The 20,492-nt window shown below is 43.4% G+C and overlaps 1 protein-coding gene across 1 annotated transcript; it reads right to left on the bottom strand.

The window, feature by feature from the left end:
- Positions 1–15,879: 15,879 nt before the first annotated feature.
- On the bottom strand, positions 15,880–20,205 carry LOC127340015 (uncharacterized). The gene is made up of 3 exons (XM_051365799.1): positions 19,859–20,205; positions 19,615–19,741; positions 15,880–16,724 (listed from the first exon to the last, which is right to left on the bottom strand). The coding sequence occupies exons 1-3, from the start codon at positions 20,203–20,205 to the stop codon at positions 15,894–15,896; spliced, it is 1,305 nt and encodes a 434-aa protein (XP_051221759.1). The 3' UTR covers positions 15,880–15,893.
- Positions 20,206–20,492: the final 287 nt, after the last annotated feature.

Below are 20,492 nucleotides of genomic sequence, written 5' to 3'. Positions count from 1 at the left end.
AGCCGCCTCCTTTCTTCTGTTCAACTCAGCTGTCTGTTTTTCCAGTTCTCTTGCAGCTCGTGTGAGCCTATATTGATATGCTTGCAATTCCTCTGGCGTAGCTGTGGTGGCCATTGGTTCTGAGCCGTCCATAGCTCTCGCGGCCCTATCCCACGCTGCTTGCGAGAGTTGAACTCTGTCTCGCGGCTGTGGCCCGACGTATTTATTGCCCAGGCCTCGTCGCAGATCGGAGGGATCGACGTATGGATTGCCCAGATCGTCGAAAGCCTCAGATGTTTCCTCTTGATCTTCAATGGCATAAATCTGATGATATTTTGTATTCAGATCTATGTTGGGTTTGGTGACACCATCGTTGAGATTGATGAAGACCTTGCCCACTGTAATAGATTTGTCGATGAAGTCATAACTGTCGACATCGCTTGAGCCATCGCTTATATATGAGTCCGCAGATGACTCAAACGACATGTCGCTGAAGATCTTGGCAAGTTTCTCTCTTGCCCTGGTGCTGACGTAGCGTGTCGACGAAGTTTCTTCTTCTCCTGATTCGGTTGACGATGTATAGCTTGAAAAATCAGAATCGACCGCCGACGATCCCGACGAAATCGGAATTTCGACACGATACGATCCTTCCTTCTCGACGCGAAAGCGAAACCTTCCGAACGTCATCTCCATAGGCTCCTCCAGATACGCATATGCATCCAAACGGGAGGGTGGGTGAGGAACAAAATCGACAGGACCAGCAGCGATCTGTTTACCTCGATCCATTGCGTTGCTTGCGGTTGATGATGTCGAAGATCTTGAACGTGCCATCGAGATCAGATCCTTACGCCTCTAGTTCCCACAGACGGCGCCAATTGACAAGGTATCAACTTGTCAATGCCTATGGATTGTAGGCTAGGGTTTAGTTGGAAGTAGAGGGCAAATAGATCTCGAAGGTTTCAGCCGAAAAGTACTCGACGATTATGAAAACTAGGGTTTGTAAACAATGATTCGATGATCTCTGTGTCCCTCGACTCCCCCTTATATAGGAGGCGGAGCCGAGGGATTCGTGTAGTACAAGTTACATAGTCCGGGAAGGTTTCTAACTCATCCCGCAAGATTACAAATAACACTTCCTATTACAACTCTATCTTTCCTTAAGTATATCTTGGGCTCCCGAATCTTCTTATTCTTCGGGTAGTGGGCCTTCAGTAAACCCCGGGTACTATCTTCGGCAGGCCCATTTGGGATGCCTATGTCACGCACACTTAGCGAAGCTCCGCCGGGATTTTCCACCGCCACCGACACCACGCCGTCGTGCTGTCGGATTCAAGAGGAGCTACTACTTCCGCTGCCCGCTGGAACGGGGAGGTGGACGTAGTCTTCATCAACAACCGAACGTGTGACCGAGTACGGAGGTGCTGCCCGTTCGTGGCGCCGGAGGGATCGTGATCAAGATCTTCTACACGCTTTTGCAAGCGGCAAGTGAACGTCTACCGCAGCAACAAGAGCCTCATCTTGTAGGCTTTGGAATCTCTTCAAGGGTGAGACTCGATAATCCCCTCGTTGCTACCGTCTTCTAGATTGCATCTTGGCTTGGATTGCGTGTTCGCGGTAGGAAATTTTTTGTTTTCTATGCAACGTTATCCTGCAACTAGTGGTGGTAATAGTCCAAACTTTAGCTATATCATCTTCTTTAGCATTTTCTTCTTTCTCCCACCTAGCACGCAATTCGCCCATCAATCTTATATTCTCATTAATTCTAACTTGGATGGCATTTGCTGTAGTAACAATTTTATTATTATGATTTTCATTAGGCATAACTTTCGATTTCAAAAGATCAACATCAGCAGCAAGACTATCGACTTTAGAAGCAAGTATATCAATTTTCCCAAGCTTTTCTTCAACAGATTTGTTAAAAGCAGTTTGTGTACTAATAAATTCTTTAAGCATAGCTTCAAGTCCAGGGGGTGTGTGATGCGCGTGGTTGACGTGTTGTCTTTCCGTTCGACACGCGTCCGTTGGGAACCCCAAGAGGAAGGTGTGATGCGCACATCGGCAAGTTTCCCTCAGTAAGAAACCAAGGTTTATCGAACCAGTAGGAGTCAAGAAGCACGTGAAGGTTGATGGCGGCGAGATGTAGTGCGGCGCAACACCAGGGATTCCGGCGCCAACGTGGAACCTGCACAACACAAACCAAGTACTTTGCCCCAACGAAACAGCGAGGTTGTCAATCTCACCGGCTTGCTGTAACAAAGGATTAGATGTATAGTGTGGAAGATGATTGTTTGCAGAAAACAGTAGAACAATTGCAGTAGATAGTATTTCAGTATAGAGAATTGGACCGGGATCCACAGTTCACTAGAGGTGTCTCTCCCATAAGATAAACAACATGTTGGGTGAACAAATTACAGTTGGGCAATTGACAAATAAAGAGGGCATGGCCATGCACATACATATTATGATGAGTATAGTGAGATTTAATTGGGCATTACGACAAAGTACATAGACCGCTATCCAGCATGCATCTATGCCTAAAAAGTCCACCTTCAGGTTATCATCCGAACCCCCTCCAGTATTAAGTTGCTAACAATAGACAATTGCATTAAGTATTGCGCGTATTGTAATCAATAACTACATCCTCGGACATAGCATCAATGTTTTATCCCTAGTGGCAACAGCACATCCATAATCTTAGAGATTTCTGTCACTTCCCCAGATTCACGGAGACATGAACCCACTATCGAGCATAAATACCCCCTCTTGGAGTTAAGAGTAAAAACTTGGCCAGAGCCTCTACTAATAACGGAGAGCATGCAAGATCATAAACAACACATAGATATAAATTGATAATCAACATAACATGGTATTCTCTATTCATCGGATCCCAACAAACACAACATATAGAATTACAGATAGATGATCTTGATCATGTTCGGCAGCTCACAAGACCCGACAATTAAGCACAATGAGGAGAAGACAACCATCTAGCTACTGCTATGGACCCATAGTCCAGGGGTAGACTACTCACACATCACTCCGGAGGCGACCATGGCGGCGTAGAGTCCTCCGGGAGATGATTCCCCTCTCCGGCAGGGTGCCGGAGGCGATCTCCTGAATCCCCCGAGATGGGATTGGCGGCGGCGGCATCTCTGGAAGGTTTTCTGTATCATGGCTCTCGGTACTGGGGGTTTCGCGACGAAGGCTATTTGTAGGCGGAAGGGTAGGTCAGGGGGCGTCGCGAGGGGCCCAGGAGACAGGGTGGCGCGGCCAGGGCTTAGGCCGCGCCGCCTGCCCTCCTGGCCACCTCGTGGCCCCACTTCGTTGACTCTTCGGTCTTCTGGAAGCTTCGTGGCAAAATAGGACCCTGGGCGTTGATTTCGTCCAATTCCGAGAATATTTCCTTACTAGGATTTCTGAAACCAAAAACAATGAAAACGAGAATCGGCACTTCGGCATCTTGTTAATAGGTTAGTTCCAGAAAATGCATGAATATGACATAAAGTGTGCATAAAACATGTAGATATCATCAATAATGTGGCATGGAACATAAGAAATTATCGATACGTCGGAGACGTATCAGCATCCGCAAGCTTAGTTTCTGCTCGTCCCGAGCAGGTAAACGATAAACAAAGATAATTTCTGGAGTGACATGCCATTATAACCTTGATCATACTATTGTAAAGCATATGAGCTGAGATCAAATCATTCAAAGCAAGTATCTATATTGATATAAGAGATGATAATGCAAGAGTTAGACAAGCTAGAAGTTTTCATGAACTATTGCTTTAAAGACATGCAACCGTACAAAGTTCATTAAAGATGTATTAAGCATTCAGCATAGAAGTTCTATCCTTCATTCCAAGCATCAAGTAAATTTTCACAACATAAGAAGGATTCAGTCAAGTAAACATAAACATGAACGTCATGAATCAACTGTTTCGAAGTCTACTCAACCGGTGAGCGCAAGCATTTGGTATTAGCACCAGAATGTTATGGCATAAAGAACGTTAATGGGGGTTTGGAAGGCCAAATGGAAGAAAGGCTTGCAAAGCTGTAAATGACCATTAGACAAGAAGAAGCCTTATGATCGAAGCTATGCAAGGAGTAGTGATTGCCATGCAACGGATGCACATAGAGCTATATGTGTATGAAAGCTCTCCAATGGAACTAGTGGGGGTGCATCCAACTTGGTTGCTCACGAAGACCTAGAGCACTTTTGAGGAGGCTCGTCATTGGAATATACAACCCAAGTTCTATAGTGTAAATTCCCCACATAGTTATACTAGTAAAACATGAAAACTCTCTCATATGAATGTAGGTGCTAAACATGAGCACAAATGATGACTATGAATAATGCAGGTGCTAAAACATGAGCACAAGTGTGGATAAAAGATAGTAATGCTGCCCCCTTTTTCTTTATTCTCTTTTTTTTCTTTTTCTTTTTTTTCTTTCTTTTTGATGGCCTCCACGGCTCTTTTCATTTTTAGGGGCAACATCCTAATATGACAACACACTTTTTGGTACAAATAACTCATAATGAATGAAACATGATGTATGAAACTGTATGCCTCTGCCAGTGTAGCAGGATGTGCAATGATCTAGCGTAACATGGGTAAACCACACATCAGCTGTATATGATCATGCAAAGCAATATATAAATAATAAATGACAACATGGCATGTAATGTAAAAATGGATGTTGCATGGCAATATATCTCGGAACAGCTATGAAAATGTTGTGGTAGGTAGGTATGGTGGCTGTTTTGAGGAGATGTATGGGCTTATGTGTAGGAGAACAAGAGAAAGTTCTCCCACGGGTTTGGATGTACCGGCGAAGTATGCACAATTCTCAATGTGAGCAAAAGGCAATGCACAGTACCGAAGAGGCTAGCAAATTTAGATGGTGGAAGTGCCAAAAACCGTAGCTTAACATTAGTCAAAAAGAACTCACAAGCTTATTGCAAACAACTAGCAGGTTCATCATTAAGAGCATGATTAAAATTTACTCCAAGGAGGACCGTTCACGGTGGCACAAGTACCCCGCTAGCTCCCTCGAACTTCAGCACAACTTAGTTATTACGATGAACTCTCAGACATGGAAAGCTATCAAGTCCAACTACGCCTTCAACTATTTAAATAGAGTTTGTAGTACGGCACAAGCTTAAAGACAACAATGCACTACTAATTTTAACTTATTTATCCAGCAAGCCTTACCATCTAAATACCTCAAAACATTTGCAAAGAATCAAGTTATCAAGGCTCAATGTTCTACAAGTATTTTATTATACACTACCACATGCAACATTTCCCGTTTCCAACCATACAACAATTTAACGAAGAAGAAACTTCGCCATGAATACTATGAGTAAAGCCTAAGGACATACTTGTCAATATTCAACAGCGGAGCGTGTCTCTCTCCCACACAAAGAATGCTAGGATCCATTTTATTCAAACAAAACAAAAACAAAAACAAACCGACGCTCCAAGCAAAGCACATAAGATGTGATGGAATAAAAATATAGTTTCAGGGGAGGAACCTGATAATGTTGTCGATGAAGAAGGGGATGCCTTGGGCATCCCCAAGCTTAGACGCTTGAGTCTTCTTGATATATACAGGGGTGAACCACCGGGGCATCCCCAAACTTAGAGCTTTCACTCTCCTTGATCATGTTGTATCATCTCCCTCTCTTGATCCTTAAAAACTTCCTCCACACCAAACTCAAAACAACTCATTAGAGAGTTAGTGCTCAATCAAAATATACATGTTCAGAGGTGACATAATCATTCTTAACACTTCTGGATATTGCACAAAGCTACTGAAAGTCAATGGAATTGAAAAATCCATCGAACATAACAAAACAGGCAATGCGAAATAAAAGGCAGAATCTGTCAAAACAGAACAGTTCGTAATGATGAATTTTATTGAGGCACCAGACTTGCTCAAATGAAAATGCTCAAATTGAATGAAAGTTGCGTACATATCTGAGGATCACTCACGTAAATTGGCATAATTTTCTGAGTTACCTACAGAGAATTGTGCCCAGATTCGTGACAACAAAGAAATCTGTTTCTGCGCAGTAATCCAAATCTAGTATGAACCTTACTATCAATGACTTTACTTGGCACAACAAAACACTAAACTAAGATAAGGAGAGGTTTCTACAGTAGTAAACAAATTCCAAGACACAAAATAAAAACAAAATTACTGTAGTAAAAACATGGGTTGTCTCCCATAAGCGCTTTTCTTTAACGCCTTTCAGCTAGGCGCAGAAAGTGTGTATCAAGTGTTATCAAGAGACGAAGTGTCAACATCATAATTTGTTCTAATAATAGAATCAAAAGGTAACTTCATTCTCTTTCTAGGGAAGTGTTCCATACCTTTCTTGAGAGGAAATTGATATTTAATATTACCTTCCTTCATATCAATGATAGCACCAACAGTTCGAAGAAAAGGTCTTCCCAATATAATGGGACAAGATGCATTGCATTCAATATCCAAGACAACAAAATCAACGGGGACAAGGTTATTGTTAACGGTAATGCGAACATTATCAACTTTCCCCAAAGGTTTCTTTGTAGAATGATCAGCAAGATTAACATCCAAATAACAATTTTTCAATGGTGGCAAGTCAAGCATATTATAAATTTTCTTAGGCATAACAGAAATACTTGCACCAAGATCACATAAAGCATTACAATCAAAATCATTGACCTTCATCTTAATGATGGGCTCCCAACCATCCTCTAGCTTTCTAGGAATAGAAGCTTCGCGTTCTAATTTCTCTTCTTTAGCTTTTATGAGAGCATTTGTAATATGTTTCGTGAAAGCCAAATTTATAGCACTAGCATTAGGACTCTTAGCAAGTTTTTGTAAGAAATTTATAACTTCAGAGATGTGGCAATCATCAAAATTCAAACCATTATAATCTAAAGCAATGGGATCATCATCCCCAATGTTGGAAAAAATTTCAGCAGTTTTATCACAGACAGTTTCAGCAGTTTTAGCAGTTTCAGGCAGTTCTTCGCGCTTTGCATTAGAAGTAGAAACATTGCTAACACCAATTATTTTACCATTAATAGTAGGAGGTGCAGCAATATGTGGAGCATTAGCATTGCTAGTGGTGGTAATAGTCCAAACTTTAGCTATATTATGTTCTTTTTCATTTTCTTCTCTTTCCCACCTAGCACGCAATTCGGCCATCAATCTTATATTCTCATTAATTCTAACTTGGATGGCATTTGCTGTAGTAGTAATTTTATTATCTATATCCTCAGGTTTAGCAGCCATTTTATTAATTAAAGAAGATTGTGGCCTTGGAGACATGTATGAGATTCGGTTTTCAGCATTTGCAAGTTTAGTTTGTAACCCAGAGATCTCCATATTCAAATTTTCAAGTTGATTTCCTATATTCTTCAACAAGGTAGATTGCTCATTCATAGTTTTAGTAAACAATTTATTTTGCTCATATTGTGATTGCATAAAGTTCTTGGTGGATCTTTCAATTTCTAACATCTTTTCCTCATTAGGTGAAGCGTATCTACCATAAGAGTTACCATTAGCAGGATATGGCCTAGAATTATCATAATTGTTATTTTTAATGAAATTCACATCAACATATTCTTTTTGAGCACCCCATGGCGCTAACGGAACATTATTAGGATCAACATTAGGCCTACCGTTCACAAGCATAGACAAAATAGCATCAATCTTATCACTCAAGGAGGAGGTTTCTTCGACAGAATTTACCTTCTTACCTTGTGGAGCTCTTTCCGTGTGCCATTCAGAGTAATTGATCATCATATTATCAAGAAGCTTTGTTGCTTCACCAAGAGTGATGGACATAAAGGTACCTCCAGCAGCTGAATCCAATAGGTTCCGCGAAGAAAAATTCAGTCATGCATAAAAGGTTTGGATGATCATCCAAGTAGTCAGTCCATGGGTTGGGCAATTTTTAACCAAAGATTTCATTCTTTCCCATGCTTGTGCAACATGCTCAGTATCCAACTGTTTAAAATTCATTATGCTACTCCTCAAAGATATAATTTTAGCAGGGGGATAATATCTACCAATAAAAGCATCATTGCATTTAGTCCACGAATCAATACTATTCTTAGGCAGAGATAGCAACCAATCTTTAGCTCTTCCTCTTAATGAGAAAGGGAACAATTTTAACTTTATAATGTCACCATCTACATCTTTATACTTTTGCATTTCACATAGTTCAACAAAATTATTAAGATGGACAGTAGCATCATCAGAACTAACACCAGAAAATTGCTCTCGCATAACAAGATTTAGTAAAGCAGGTTTAATTTCAAAGAATTCTGCTGTAGTAGCAGGTGGAGCAATAGGTGTGCATAAGAAATCATTATTATTTGTGGTTGTGAAGTCACACAACTTAGTATTTTCAGGAGTACCCATTTTAGCAATAGTAAATAAAACAAACTAGATAAAGTAAATGCAAGTAACTAATTTTTTTGTGTTTTTTGATATAGCAAACAAGATAGCAAATAAAGTAAAACTAGCAACTAATTTTTTTGTATTTTGATTTAGTGCAGCAAACAAAGTAGTAAATAAAATAAAGCAAGACAAAAATAAAGTAAAGAGATTGAGATGTGGAGACTCCCCTTGCAGCGTGTCTTGATCTCCCCGGCAACGGCGCCAGAAATTTTTGCTTGATGCGCGTGGTTGACGTGTTGTCTTTCCGTTCGACACGCGTCCGTTGGGAACCCCAAGAGGAAGGTGTGATGCGCACATCGGCAAGTTTCCCTCAGTAAGAAACCAAGGTTTATCGAACCAGTAGGAGTCAAGAAGCACGTGAAGGTTGATGGCGGCGAGATGTAGTGCGGCGCAACACCAGGGATTCCGGCGCCAACGTGGAACCTGCACAACACAAACCAAGTACTTTGCCCCAACGAAACAGCGAGGTTGTCAATCTCACCGGCTTGCTGTAACAAAGGATTAGATGTATAGTGTGGAAGATGATTGTTTGCAGAAAACAGTAGAACAATTGCAGTAGATTGTATTTCAGTATAGAGAATTGGACCGGGGTCCACAGTTCACTAGAGGTGTCTCTCCCATAAGATAAACAACATGTTGGGTGAACAAATTACAGTTGGGCAATTGACAAATAAAGAGGGCATGACCATGCACATACATATTATGATGAGTATAGTGAGATTTAATTGGGCATTACGACAAAGTACATAGACCGCTATCCAGCATGCATCTATGCCTAAAAAGTCCACCTTCAGGTTATCATCCGAACCCCCTCCAGTATTAAGTTGCTAACAACAGACAATTGCATTAAGTATTGCGCGTAATGTAATCAATAACTACATCCTCGGACATAGCATCAATGTTTTATCCCTAGTGGCAACAGCACATCCATAATCTTAGAGATTTCTGTCACTTCCCCAGATTCACGGAGACATGAACCCACTATCGAGCATAAATACCCCCTCTTGGAGTTAAGAGTAAAAACTTGGCCAGAGCCTCTACTAATAACGGAGAGCATGCAAGATCATAAACAACACATAGATATAAATTGATAATCAACATAACATGGTATTCTCTATTCATCGGATCTCAACAAACACAACATATAGAATTACAGATAGATGATCTTGATCATGTTCGGCAGCTCACAAGACCCGACAATTAAGCACAATGAGGAGAAGACAACCATCTAGCTACTGCTATGGACCCATAGTCCAGGGGTAGACTACTCACACATCACTCCGGAGGCGACCATGGCGGCATAGAGTCCTCCGGGAGATGATTCCCCTCTCCGGCAGGGTGCCGGAGGCGATCTCCTGAATCCCCCGAGATGGGATTGGCGGCGGCGGTGTCTCTGGAAGGTTTTCCGTATCGTGGCTCTCGGTACTGGGGGTTTCGCGACGAAGGCTATTTGTAGGCGGAAGGGTAGGTCAGGGGGCGTCGCGAGGGGCCCAGGAGACAGGGTGGCGCGGCCAGGGCTTGGGCCGCGCCGCCTACCCTCCTGGCCACCTCGTGGCCCCACTTTGTTGACTCTTCGGTCTTCTGGAAGCTTCGTGGCAAAATAGGACCCTGGGCGTTGATTTCGTCCAATTCCGAGAATATTTCCTTACTAGGATTTCTGAAACCAAAAACAGCGTAAAAACAAAGAATCGGCACTTCGGCATCTTGTTAATAGGTTAGTTCCAGAAAATGCATGAATATGACATAAAGTGTGCATAAAACATGTAGATATCATCAATAATGTGGCATGGAACATAAGAAATTATCGATACGTCGGAGACGTATCAGTGTGTTCCTATTATTATTGTAAGAATTCCCATAAGAATTACCATAGCCGTTACCATTATTATAAGGATATGGCCTGTAGTTGTTACTAGAATTGTTCCGGTAAGCATTGTTGTTGAAATTGTTATTTTTAATGAAGTTTACATCAACATGTTCTTCTTGAGCAACCAATGAAGCTAACGGAACATTATTAGGATCAACATTAATCCTATCATTCACAAGCATAGACATAATAGCATCAATCTTATCACTCAAGGAAGATGTTTCTTCGACAGAATTTACCTTCTTACCTTGTGGAGCTCTTTCCGTGTGCCATTCAGAGTAATTAATCATCATATTATCAAGAAGCTTTGTTGCTTCACCAAGATTATGGACATAAAGGTACCTCCAGCAGCTGAATCCAATAGGTTCCGTGAAGAAAAATTCAGTCCTGCATAAAAGGTTTGGATGATCATCCAAGTAGTCAGTCCATGGGTTGGGCAATTTTTAACCAAAGATTTCATTCTTTCCCATGCTTGTGCAACATGCTCATTATCCAATTGTTTAAAATTCATTATGCTACTCCTTAAAGATATAATTTTAGCAGGGGGATAATATCTACCAATAAAAGCATCCTTGCATTTAATCCATGAATCAATACTATTCTTAGGCAGAGATAGCAACCAATCTTTAGCTCTTCCTCTTAATGAGAAAGGAAACAATTTTAATTTTATAATATCACCATCTACATCCTTATACTTTTGCATTTCACATAGTTCAACAAAATTATTGAGATGGGCAGCAGCATCATCAGAACTAACACCAGAAAATTGCTCTCGCATAACAAGATTCAGTAAAGCAGGTTTAATTTGAAAGAATTCTGCTGTAGTAGCAGGTGGAGCAATAGGTGTGCATAAGAAATAATTATTATTTGTGGTTGTGAAGTCACACAACTTAGTATTTTCAGGAGTACCCATTTTAGCAACAGTAAATAAAGCAAACTAGATAAAGTAAATGCAAGTAACTAATTTTTTTGTGTTTTTGATATAGCAAACAAGATAACAAGTAAAGTAAAACTAGCAACTAATTTTTTTGTATTTTGATATAGTGCAGCAAACAAAGTAGTAAATAAAATAAAGCAAGACAAAAACAAAGTATTGAGATTGGAGGTGGAGACTCCCCTTGCAGCGTGTCTTGATCTCCCCGGCAACGACGCCAGAAAATCTGCTTGATACGCGTCATAAACTAAATTATCGCAACTGCAACTATCAATTACCAATTTGCATACCTTGCCATTAACAGTGCATTTGCTTTCCAATATCTTCTTCCTCTGTGTCTCTTCTGGTGCGTCCGTTGGGAACCCCAAGAGGAAGGTGTGATGCGTACAGCGGCAAGTTTTCCCTCAGTAAGAAACCAAGGTTTATCGAACCAGTAGGAGCCAAGAAGCACGTTGAAGGTTGATGGCGGCGAGATGTAGTGCGGCGCAACACCAGGGATTCCGGCGCCAACGTGGAACCTGCACAACACAACCAAAGTACTTTGCCCCAACGAAACAGTGAGGTTGTCAATCTCACCGGCTTGCTGTAACAAAGGATTAGATGTATAGTGTGGATGATGATTGTTTGCAGAAAAAAGTAGAACAAGTATTGCAGTAGATTGTATTCGATGTAAAAGAATGGACCGGGGTCCACAGTTCACTAGAGGTGTCTCTCCCATAAGAATAAGCATGTTGGGTGAACAAATTACAGTTGGGCAATTGACAAATAGAGAGAGCATGACAATGCACATACATGATATGATGAGTATTGTGAGATTTAATTGGGCATTACGACAAAGTACATAGACCGCTATCCAGCATGCATCTATGCCTAAAAAGTCCACCTTCAGGTTATCATCCGAACCCCTTCCAGTATTAAGTTGCAAACAACAGACAATTACATTAAGTATGGTGCGTAATGTAATCAATAACTACATCCTCGGACATAGCATTGATGTTTTATCCCTAGTGGCAACAGCACATCCACAACCTTAGAACTTTCATCACTTGTCCTGCATTTAATGGAGGCATGAACCCACTATTGAGCATAAATACTCCCTCTTGGAGTTAAGAGTAAAAACTTGGCCAGAGCCTCTACTAATAACGGAGAGCATGCAAGATCATAAACAACACATAGATATAAATTGATAATCAACATAACATAGTATTCTCTATCCATCGGATCCCAACAAACACAACATATAGCATTACAGATAGATGATCTTGATCATGTTAGGCAGCTCACAAGATCCGACAATGAAGCACAATTAGGAGAAGACGACCATCTAGCTACTGCTATGGACCCATAGTCCAGGGGTGAACTACTCACACATCACTCCGGAGGCGACCATGGCGGTGAAGAGTCCTCCGGGAGATGATTCCCCTCTCCGGCAGGGTGCCGGAGGCGATCTCCTGAATCCCCCGAGATGGGATTGGCGGCGGCGGCATCTTTGGAAGGTTTTCCGTATCGTAGCTCTCGGTACTAGGGGTTTCGCGACAAAGGCTATAAGTAGGCGGAGGAGATAGGTCAGGGGGCCTGACAGGGGGCCCACACAATAGGCTGGCGCGGCCAGGGCTTGGGCCGCGCCGCCCTAGCGTCTGGCCACCTCGTGGCCCCACTTCGTGACTCCTTCGGTCTTCTGGAAGCTTCGTGTGAAAATAGGCCCCTGGGCGTTGATTTCGTCCAATTCCGAGAATATTTCCTTACTAGGATTTCTGAAACCTAAAACAGCAGAAAACAGCAACTGGCTCTTCGGCATCTTGTTAATAGGTTAGTGCCGGAAAATGCATAAATATGACATAAAGTATGTATAAAACATGTAGATATCATCAATAATGTGGCATGGAACATAAGAAATTATCGATACGTCGGAGACGTATCAGCAAGCGAAGATGAAGATCTACCAGAGGTTAGTTTGCTTTGATCTGGCTGGAGAGATGAGTTCCGGAAAGCTCCGCTGGCGAATGGAATAGTGCATATTTTGCCTGCAGTTTGTTGGATCGGGTGGTATTCGGTCGTGCGCACCAATGTTTTTATTCCGACCATTTGGTTCCGGAGGGAGCGCCGCGAAGCTATATTCTGTGTTGACATCAGGTGACTTTTTGATCCATGGTGAAGTCAGAAGAAGGAATATCATGAAGGCCGGATTGGTGGACTGGCTAAATGAGGTTCGAGTCAACATGATGCTGAGGGATCTGTTTGGCGTTCCGGGCTTGCAGCAGTGGTATGCATGTGGGGGCGGCAGCACATGGGAAGTTCAGAGTCTTACCTCTCAGGGTGAAAACCCAAGGTCTGACCTTAACTGGTTGTACCTGGCAATGTTCTTGTTGGAGGCATTGTTTTGAGAGTGGGGACTATCTTCAGGGGGAAATCCTAAGACCTTTGGCCGGGCAACGACGACGCTGGTGCACTATTTCCTTCTTGGAGGCGTCGCTTTTGGAGAGTCTGTACTTCAGGTGTTGTCACAGTGGTGGTTGTATTGATGTTGCTAGGTCTAAAAGGTTGTAGCGGGACTTTTATTTCTTAGTTTTCTTTACTCTTTTTTGGCTGTGTGCATCCGTACTGCCATTAGGGTGAGGTGTTATTGCAGAGACTGGGTGTAATTGGTATCTTTTGATATTAATATATTCCCTTTATCGAAAAAAGACCCTCCATCCAGCGCCGCCATGTCCAGGAGGGGTCGCGAGGAATGGGCGAGCAGAGACGGCATATCCGGGCCACTGAATCATCCGCCTCAAGAATCTTGCCGCCATCTCGATGCTTGCCCGACCGCCGCCTCGCCATGGCCCCGCGTGCGACCTCCTCGCCCGTCGATACCCTGGCCACAGAGGAGGAGGATGGTGCGGGGACGACGATGCAGAGGACACCGTGGTGGTGGAGGAGGCGAGGGAGAGGAGGCGGCGCAGCGGTGGTGGGGAGGTCTAGGAGATGACCAGAACGGACGAGAGAAAGAAGATAAGGATGGGAGATGAAGACGGAGGCGTGTGTAGGGGAGGCCGCGTGAGAGTAGGGCGGCGTGGGGCTCGATACCAGTTTAATTGTCTTTTTCGTTTCTTCGCAGAGAAGGAATCTCGGGTGAAAAGACGAGGCAAACCTTGAGCGAAACAAATCAAGTGGAGCCGCTATCGTGGAGCGCTCTAGCATAGGGCAAGTGCACACGCACTTGCTTGTTCTCAATGCTACATTGTTTCAACAATATATTCTGGAGTGCTTCGAAAAAAAGTTGGACAGTTCGTCAACAATACTGTCTACTGTAGTTTGGGAAAATGTTGGATTGTTCGTCTTCTTTTATCCGAGAAAAATATAACAATATACTTTAAAATAAACTTCATCATTCGTCGTCTCTTTTATTCATGAAACATACTACCGCCTTCTTCTACAGTGACTTTGGCAAATAAATACTCTACTATTCATGGCTTCTTTTTTGTAGAAAATATTACGGGGTAGTACATTCTTTTATTGATTGCCTCATGATTTACCCTACGGGCGTATTCCATTATTTGTCGCCACTTTTATTTGATAAATATATTACTATCCTCGCCGCACGATCACCCAACCCTACATGAATACTACTACCTTCTTCCATGGTAGTTTTGGAAAAAAATAATTTGATTAATCATTGCCTCTTTTATTTTGGAAAAAATACTTCATTATCCGTCGCCTCTTTGTTCAGAAAAATATTACTACCTTCTTTTATTGTTATCTCTTATTCTGGAAAAATATTCCATTATTCATCACCTTTTTTATTCAAGAAAATATTACTACTTTCTTTATTGATCGAACGACGATCGCGCCGCCAAAGCTTACTACACCTCTTTTATCTTGGATTACACTGCTTTGCTGCAATGTTTTAAAAGTATAGGCTATGGTGCTTTCCCGAAGAAAAACTTGGGCAGTTCATCGCCTTTACTGTGTTTCAGATATTGTTTTGTTGGATCATTCATCTTCTGTTTTATTCGGAAAAAATAATATTGCCTGCTTTAAAAGAAATACTTCACCCCTTCATCGTCTCTTTCATTCGGAAACATACGTGAGCATTTAGATATACTCGATCAATGGCAAGGAAGAGGAATCGAACAGTTTGTGCAGACCCGCAAAAAAAAAAAAAAACAGTTTGTGCAGCCAGACAACCTACTCTATCTATCTACTATCTTCTGCTTTGTCCGCGAGTAGTACTAGAAATCAAGGCCCTGCCACCAGGCTGTTTGCTACGTCACACAACACATCCCAGCACTCTAGTGAGATGGAGTACATGGGCTAGTGCACACCATGCCCAGCACCACCAGCGCATTGCTCTTCGCCATCCCAGCACTCTAAATATAGACACGACAGTTCAGATGGCGTACAATGTTGGAAATAGAAATGCATACGCTGAATAGGTGTCTCTAAGAAAAGAGAAATACAAGTACAGTACAACAAACGGTTCGGTATGGGTACTTTTACAAAGTACTCGAAACAAGGTAAAGGTACATGCCACGCGCATACACACACACAGTGTGCTGTCCGGGCGATATACAACAACAACTGAAATTGTCTGAATTAACCAACAACAGAAACTAATTTAAACTAAGTAACTTGCGAAGAGGTGCTCCGGCGAACTGTCTCACGGTCTCAGTCGAACCTATTGAGGTTAAGTGTAACCTCGTCTTCGGACGGCGTCAGGAACTCCCTCGAGGCCATCTGGACGACGTCGTCGTCCGGGTCGCTGCTGCCACCGGCGCTGCTCGGCCCCGTCTCGCTGTCGTAGTGGCCGACACCGTAGGCCATTTGGGAGGATCGGCCCTCGAACTCCACGTTCCTCGCCGGGTTCTGATCAGCAATGGGGAACAGGTTGAGGTTCGTGCATGCAGCCTGCAGGTGCTCTTGAGGGCTGAACATCAGCGGAAACGCCGGCGCTGGGAGTGGCTCTTGCAGTCCATAGTGCAGGTTGTTGTAAGGCGGGAATGTCGACGAGTGGTAGAATCGCTCCTGCATCTCCCCGCCGTAGGCGTTGAGATCCGGCAACGAAGGCGAGTTCAGGTTCATCGTACCTCCATAGGACGATGATCTTGCCGCGTTGGCCGGTTGGAGGTACAGCCCCATCCCGGGTGGGCTGGAGCCGGTCATCCCATGTGCCGCGCAATGTGGATCGGCTGGATCGCCGTACCCAATGCCGGACGGCGGCGAGGACACCGTCGGTGGCGCCGTGGGCTGGGTCGCCGGAGTGTTGCCGCGGATGTACTCCTCAAGGAGGGTAAGCTGGCCCGGGCCGGCTTGTTCACTCTTCTTCTTCTTCAGTCGGCGCTTCGACTTGAGGCTTCGCTTTGTGGCATTCCAGTGGTTCTTGACGGAGTTCTCCGATCGGCCGGGGAGGCACCTTGCAATCGCAGACCAACGGTTTCCGTAGACCTTGTGCGCCTCGATCAGCACCTTGTCATCATCCTCGGTCCAGATGTTCTCCTTCTGGAATGTGATTATGTGAAGCAAAGTCAATAATACCCCAAATGATCGGCATATACAGAAAGGGTGTACATGAATACTGCTTATACTCTGAAAATACTAGTGCAGTACTTGCATATTTGTTCAGAAATGTAAATTTGGGACTTTAAGATCCAAATTTGCACTATCAAAGAAATGTATGAACCATATCTGATCTAAACATTACGATCCCTACAGGTAGAAATGTTTGAAAACATCTTCATTGAACAACTATGAATATCGAATTAGAAAAAGATAAATAGTCACTCCCCTATAGAAACTAGAATATCATAAGGTGCAGAGGCCATTGTATTTTCCCCGTTTTGAAAATAATAATAATAGTAGGGAGTATAAATATTCTTTAGTTTTCAGTAGAAGAGAATCACTAACCTCGTAAGAGATAGTCTTTATCAATTCATATAGTAGAAAAGTATTAACAATAGGCGTGTTTTTTAATCTAAGAGTGCAACTGCTAATGTTGTTGCTAGTTTAGGCCTTGAGGAGTGCAAACTTTTCTTTTTGGCGAACAGGTTTAGACTTGAAGCTTCGCTTTGTGTTTTCCTGCAGTTTCACTGCATTGTAAAGTTTTTTCCCTCTACTATAATGAATCTGGCAGAGCTTCTGCCTTTAAACCGTTAAAAAAATATTAACAATATCACGAGGAAAGTCACGCCAAGTAAACATATAATGCTTGACTAACTGTGTGAAATTTAGGTCGAATGGAGACACCGGGCCAACCAGGGGCACCGCCAAACAAAACATACGAACCGGCACAACGGACCAATCAGGAGACATCCACACCGATAAGGTGTACCTCTGCTAACGCCACCCGCCACCGTTAACGTCACAACAAGGCTAGTCAAGGAACTCATGACATCCAGCAGCGGAAACATTAAATGTGACATATATATAATGAGGAGCGCAATTATTATAATTTCTACTCATCTATTTTATACGGTGAGCACAGATTCGGCGGCGCGGGTCCAAAAAATGAGTGTACGTCCAGCACATGCAATGGAACATTCTTAGCTGTTTTCCACTATTAATTTGATCCCTGATATTGGTCTTCTTCTCATATCCCAAAGCAAATCGAATCATAGGATGATCTATTGAGACATGAACATATTTCAGACGGTTATGCACTACAAAAATTGTACAAAATGTAATGGGCTAAACATTTTGCCTTTTCCTCACCTTATTCTCTTCCTAAGTGCGATCAATTAGTGGCCTTGATGAAGAAATTGAAGTACTATGAATACTGACTAGCTAATAGTATGGGGACAAATCAGTGGTGTAGCTACTAGTATGCACAAGTCAGGAGGCAACGCCCCCCCCCCCCCCCCAACTTAATTTGATAGATTTACCGAATGAATTTTTTTTGAGAAATTTCTGCCCGAACAGCGTCAACGGATCACGTAGCCAGAGTACATCAGGACCCGCGCCAAACAAAACATACTAACTGGTACAACAGACCAATTAGGACACATGCACATCGATAAGGTATACATTCACTAAGGCAACCGCCATAACGTCGCGACAAGGCTACTCACGGAGCCCATGACATAACAAATCCAAAAACATTAAATGTGATATGTATACTGAGGTGTGCAATTATTCAAACTTGTACATTCCACGACGCGGGAAACCTTGAATTGCGCTCCCCAAAAAATGATAGTGTATGTGTGTGAGTGGGGCGGGGGTGGGGGAGACACCGACCACCCAACTTATGGACTACCTAATAGTGTGAGGAGGATCAGTGGCGTAGCGGTAGTTGTGCATTATGCACAAGTCAGGGGCCACCAGCCTCAACTTTGATGGATTTGCTGAAGGAAAAAAATTACAAGATTTGGAAGAGAAAAACTAGAGCATTTTACCCGAATGACGACACCAGTCCACCTGGCTAGAGTACATAAGAGCACCGCCAAACAAAACATACTAACCGGCACAACGGACCAATCACGACATATGCACACCTACAAGGTATACCTTCGCCAACGCCACCGCCACGTCATCGTTTATGTCACAACAACGATACCAAGGAGCCCGCGACGTTTGGAATCCGGAAACATCAAAGGTAACATATATATAATTAGGTGCACAATTATTCGAATTCCTAGCCTGCTCATCTATTTTGCTCCAATTATACCCCGATTGCAGTATACCTTGTAGGTTTGGCAGCATGGGAAACCTTTAATTGCACAAAAATATGTTTTTTTAGAGCTGCTAAAAAAAGTGTGTGTAATCACACGCAACGGAGCATTCTTATACTTTAGCCTTTTTTCACTATTAATTTAGTTCCTTATAATGGCATTCTTCTCCCATGTCAAAACAAATGGAATTATAGGATGAGACAAAACAATAGGCTAAAAATATTTCAGACGGCTTTTTCCCATCTTATTAATGGCCTTCTGCTCCCATCTTATAATGGCTGCTTTTTCACTGTTAATTTAGTCCTTTAAAAAAATTAATTTAGTCCCTTATATTGAGACAAAACAATGGGCTAAACAAATTGCAGACGGGTGTACACTAGCAACTGTACACAAAGACAAAGTAATGGGCTAAACATATTTGACCATTTTCTCTCCTTGATCTATTCCCAAGGGCTACGGACAAATTTACTCGTGCGATCAATTAGAGGCCTTGATGTAGAAATTGGCGCTCTTAATGATTAAAATGAAGTCACGCAACATGACTAACTATTAACTCCGGCGTTAATACCCACTCCCGAATTGTACGACCAGTGGTCAGCATACTTGGAAGTAAAATTAAACCTAAAGGAAATCTAGACTTGAAAATCATACAGATCTATGAAGATTTCCCCTAATTAAACCAAGATAAGGCAGTAAGCTGCGATGCATCGAGGAAGTGAGCATACCCTGAGGTCGGGGCGCAGGTGATTGGTCCATCTCTCACGGCACTGCTTGCCGATCCGGCCCGGGAGGTGGTGCGCAATCGCCGCCCATTTCCGGTCTCCAAGTTCCGCCACCATCTTCTTGAGAATTCTACGAACAAGAAAGCACATTAATTCATGGATCAATCGAGCACAAAACCAAAGCATGCGAGCAGCGAGATCTCGAGCTGCTCCAAAAAAGCAAATCAGAATCAGCTGTTTCACGTACTCGTCCTCTTCATCCGTCCACACTCCTCTGCACGGCGCGACCGGTCCGGCGTGCGTCAGTGCAGGCATCTGCTCCCCACCAGCAGCCGGGATCTCCACGGGAACGGCCGGCGGAGCGCCGTAGCCGGCGGCCTGGAGCGCCCCCTCCGGCATGACGAAGGCGGCAGGGGGCATGCCGATGCCGGAAACGAGGAATCCCATGTCGGGGACTCCGGCCGCAGCGCTGCCGGGGTGCTGGAAGTGGGGGAAACCATGGACAGAGCTCGCGAAGTACCTACCGTAAGGCTCGGCCGCCATGGCCGCCGCCGCCGCCAGCTCCTGGTTGAAAAACAGGTCCCCCGACGCCATCGGCTCGGGTGGAGGTCGGAAGCAAGGGCTGGAAGCAGGAAGGGGTTGGGGTTTGGGAGGGATCGGATGAGCGAGAGAGGAACAGACTGACAGCAGAGAGAAGAAGGGGCGTCGCTGTCCTGACAAAGGAACAGGGCCCCGCATCATATAGAGCGGAAATTGCTGCGTCAGCCGTTCATCTCTGTCCCCCCTTCCATCTAACGGCCACGAACCATCCTCGAGTATGACGTTCCAAGTACACATTTTCCACAGCGGTTCACAGGAAGACTCAGTATCGGCCGTCAGAT

This window comes from Lolium perenne, chromosome 3, assembly GCF_019359855.2.
Source record: "Lolium perenne isolate Kyuss_39 chromosome 3, Kyuss_2.0, whole genome shotgun sequence".
Taxonomy (NCBI): domain Eukaryota; kingdom Viridiplantae; phylum Streptophyta; class Magnoliopsida; order Poales; family Poaceae; genus Lolium; species Lolium perenne.
The sequence above is the reverse complement of the archived record's forward strand: the minus strand, read 5'-3'. Positions and strand labels throughout refer to the sequence as shown.

What these genes read in the sequence shown, in the direction of transcription:
- LOC127340015 (XM_051365799.1), bottom strand. Translation starts at nt 20,205, where the DNA reads ATGGCGTCGGGGGACCTGTTTTTCAACCAGGAGCTGGCGGCGGCGGCG. An exon ending in TGGACGGATGAAGAGGACGA is followed by an intron (nt 19,742 to 19,858) that starts GTACGTGAAACA and finishes TCTTGTTCGTAG; the next exon opens with AATTCTCAAGAAGATGGTGG. An exon ending in ACCTGCGCCCCGACCTCAGG is followed by an intron (nt 16,725 to 19,614) that starts GTATGCTCACTT and finishes ATCACATTCCAG; the next exon opens with AAGGAGAACATCTGGACCGA.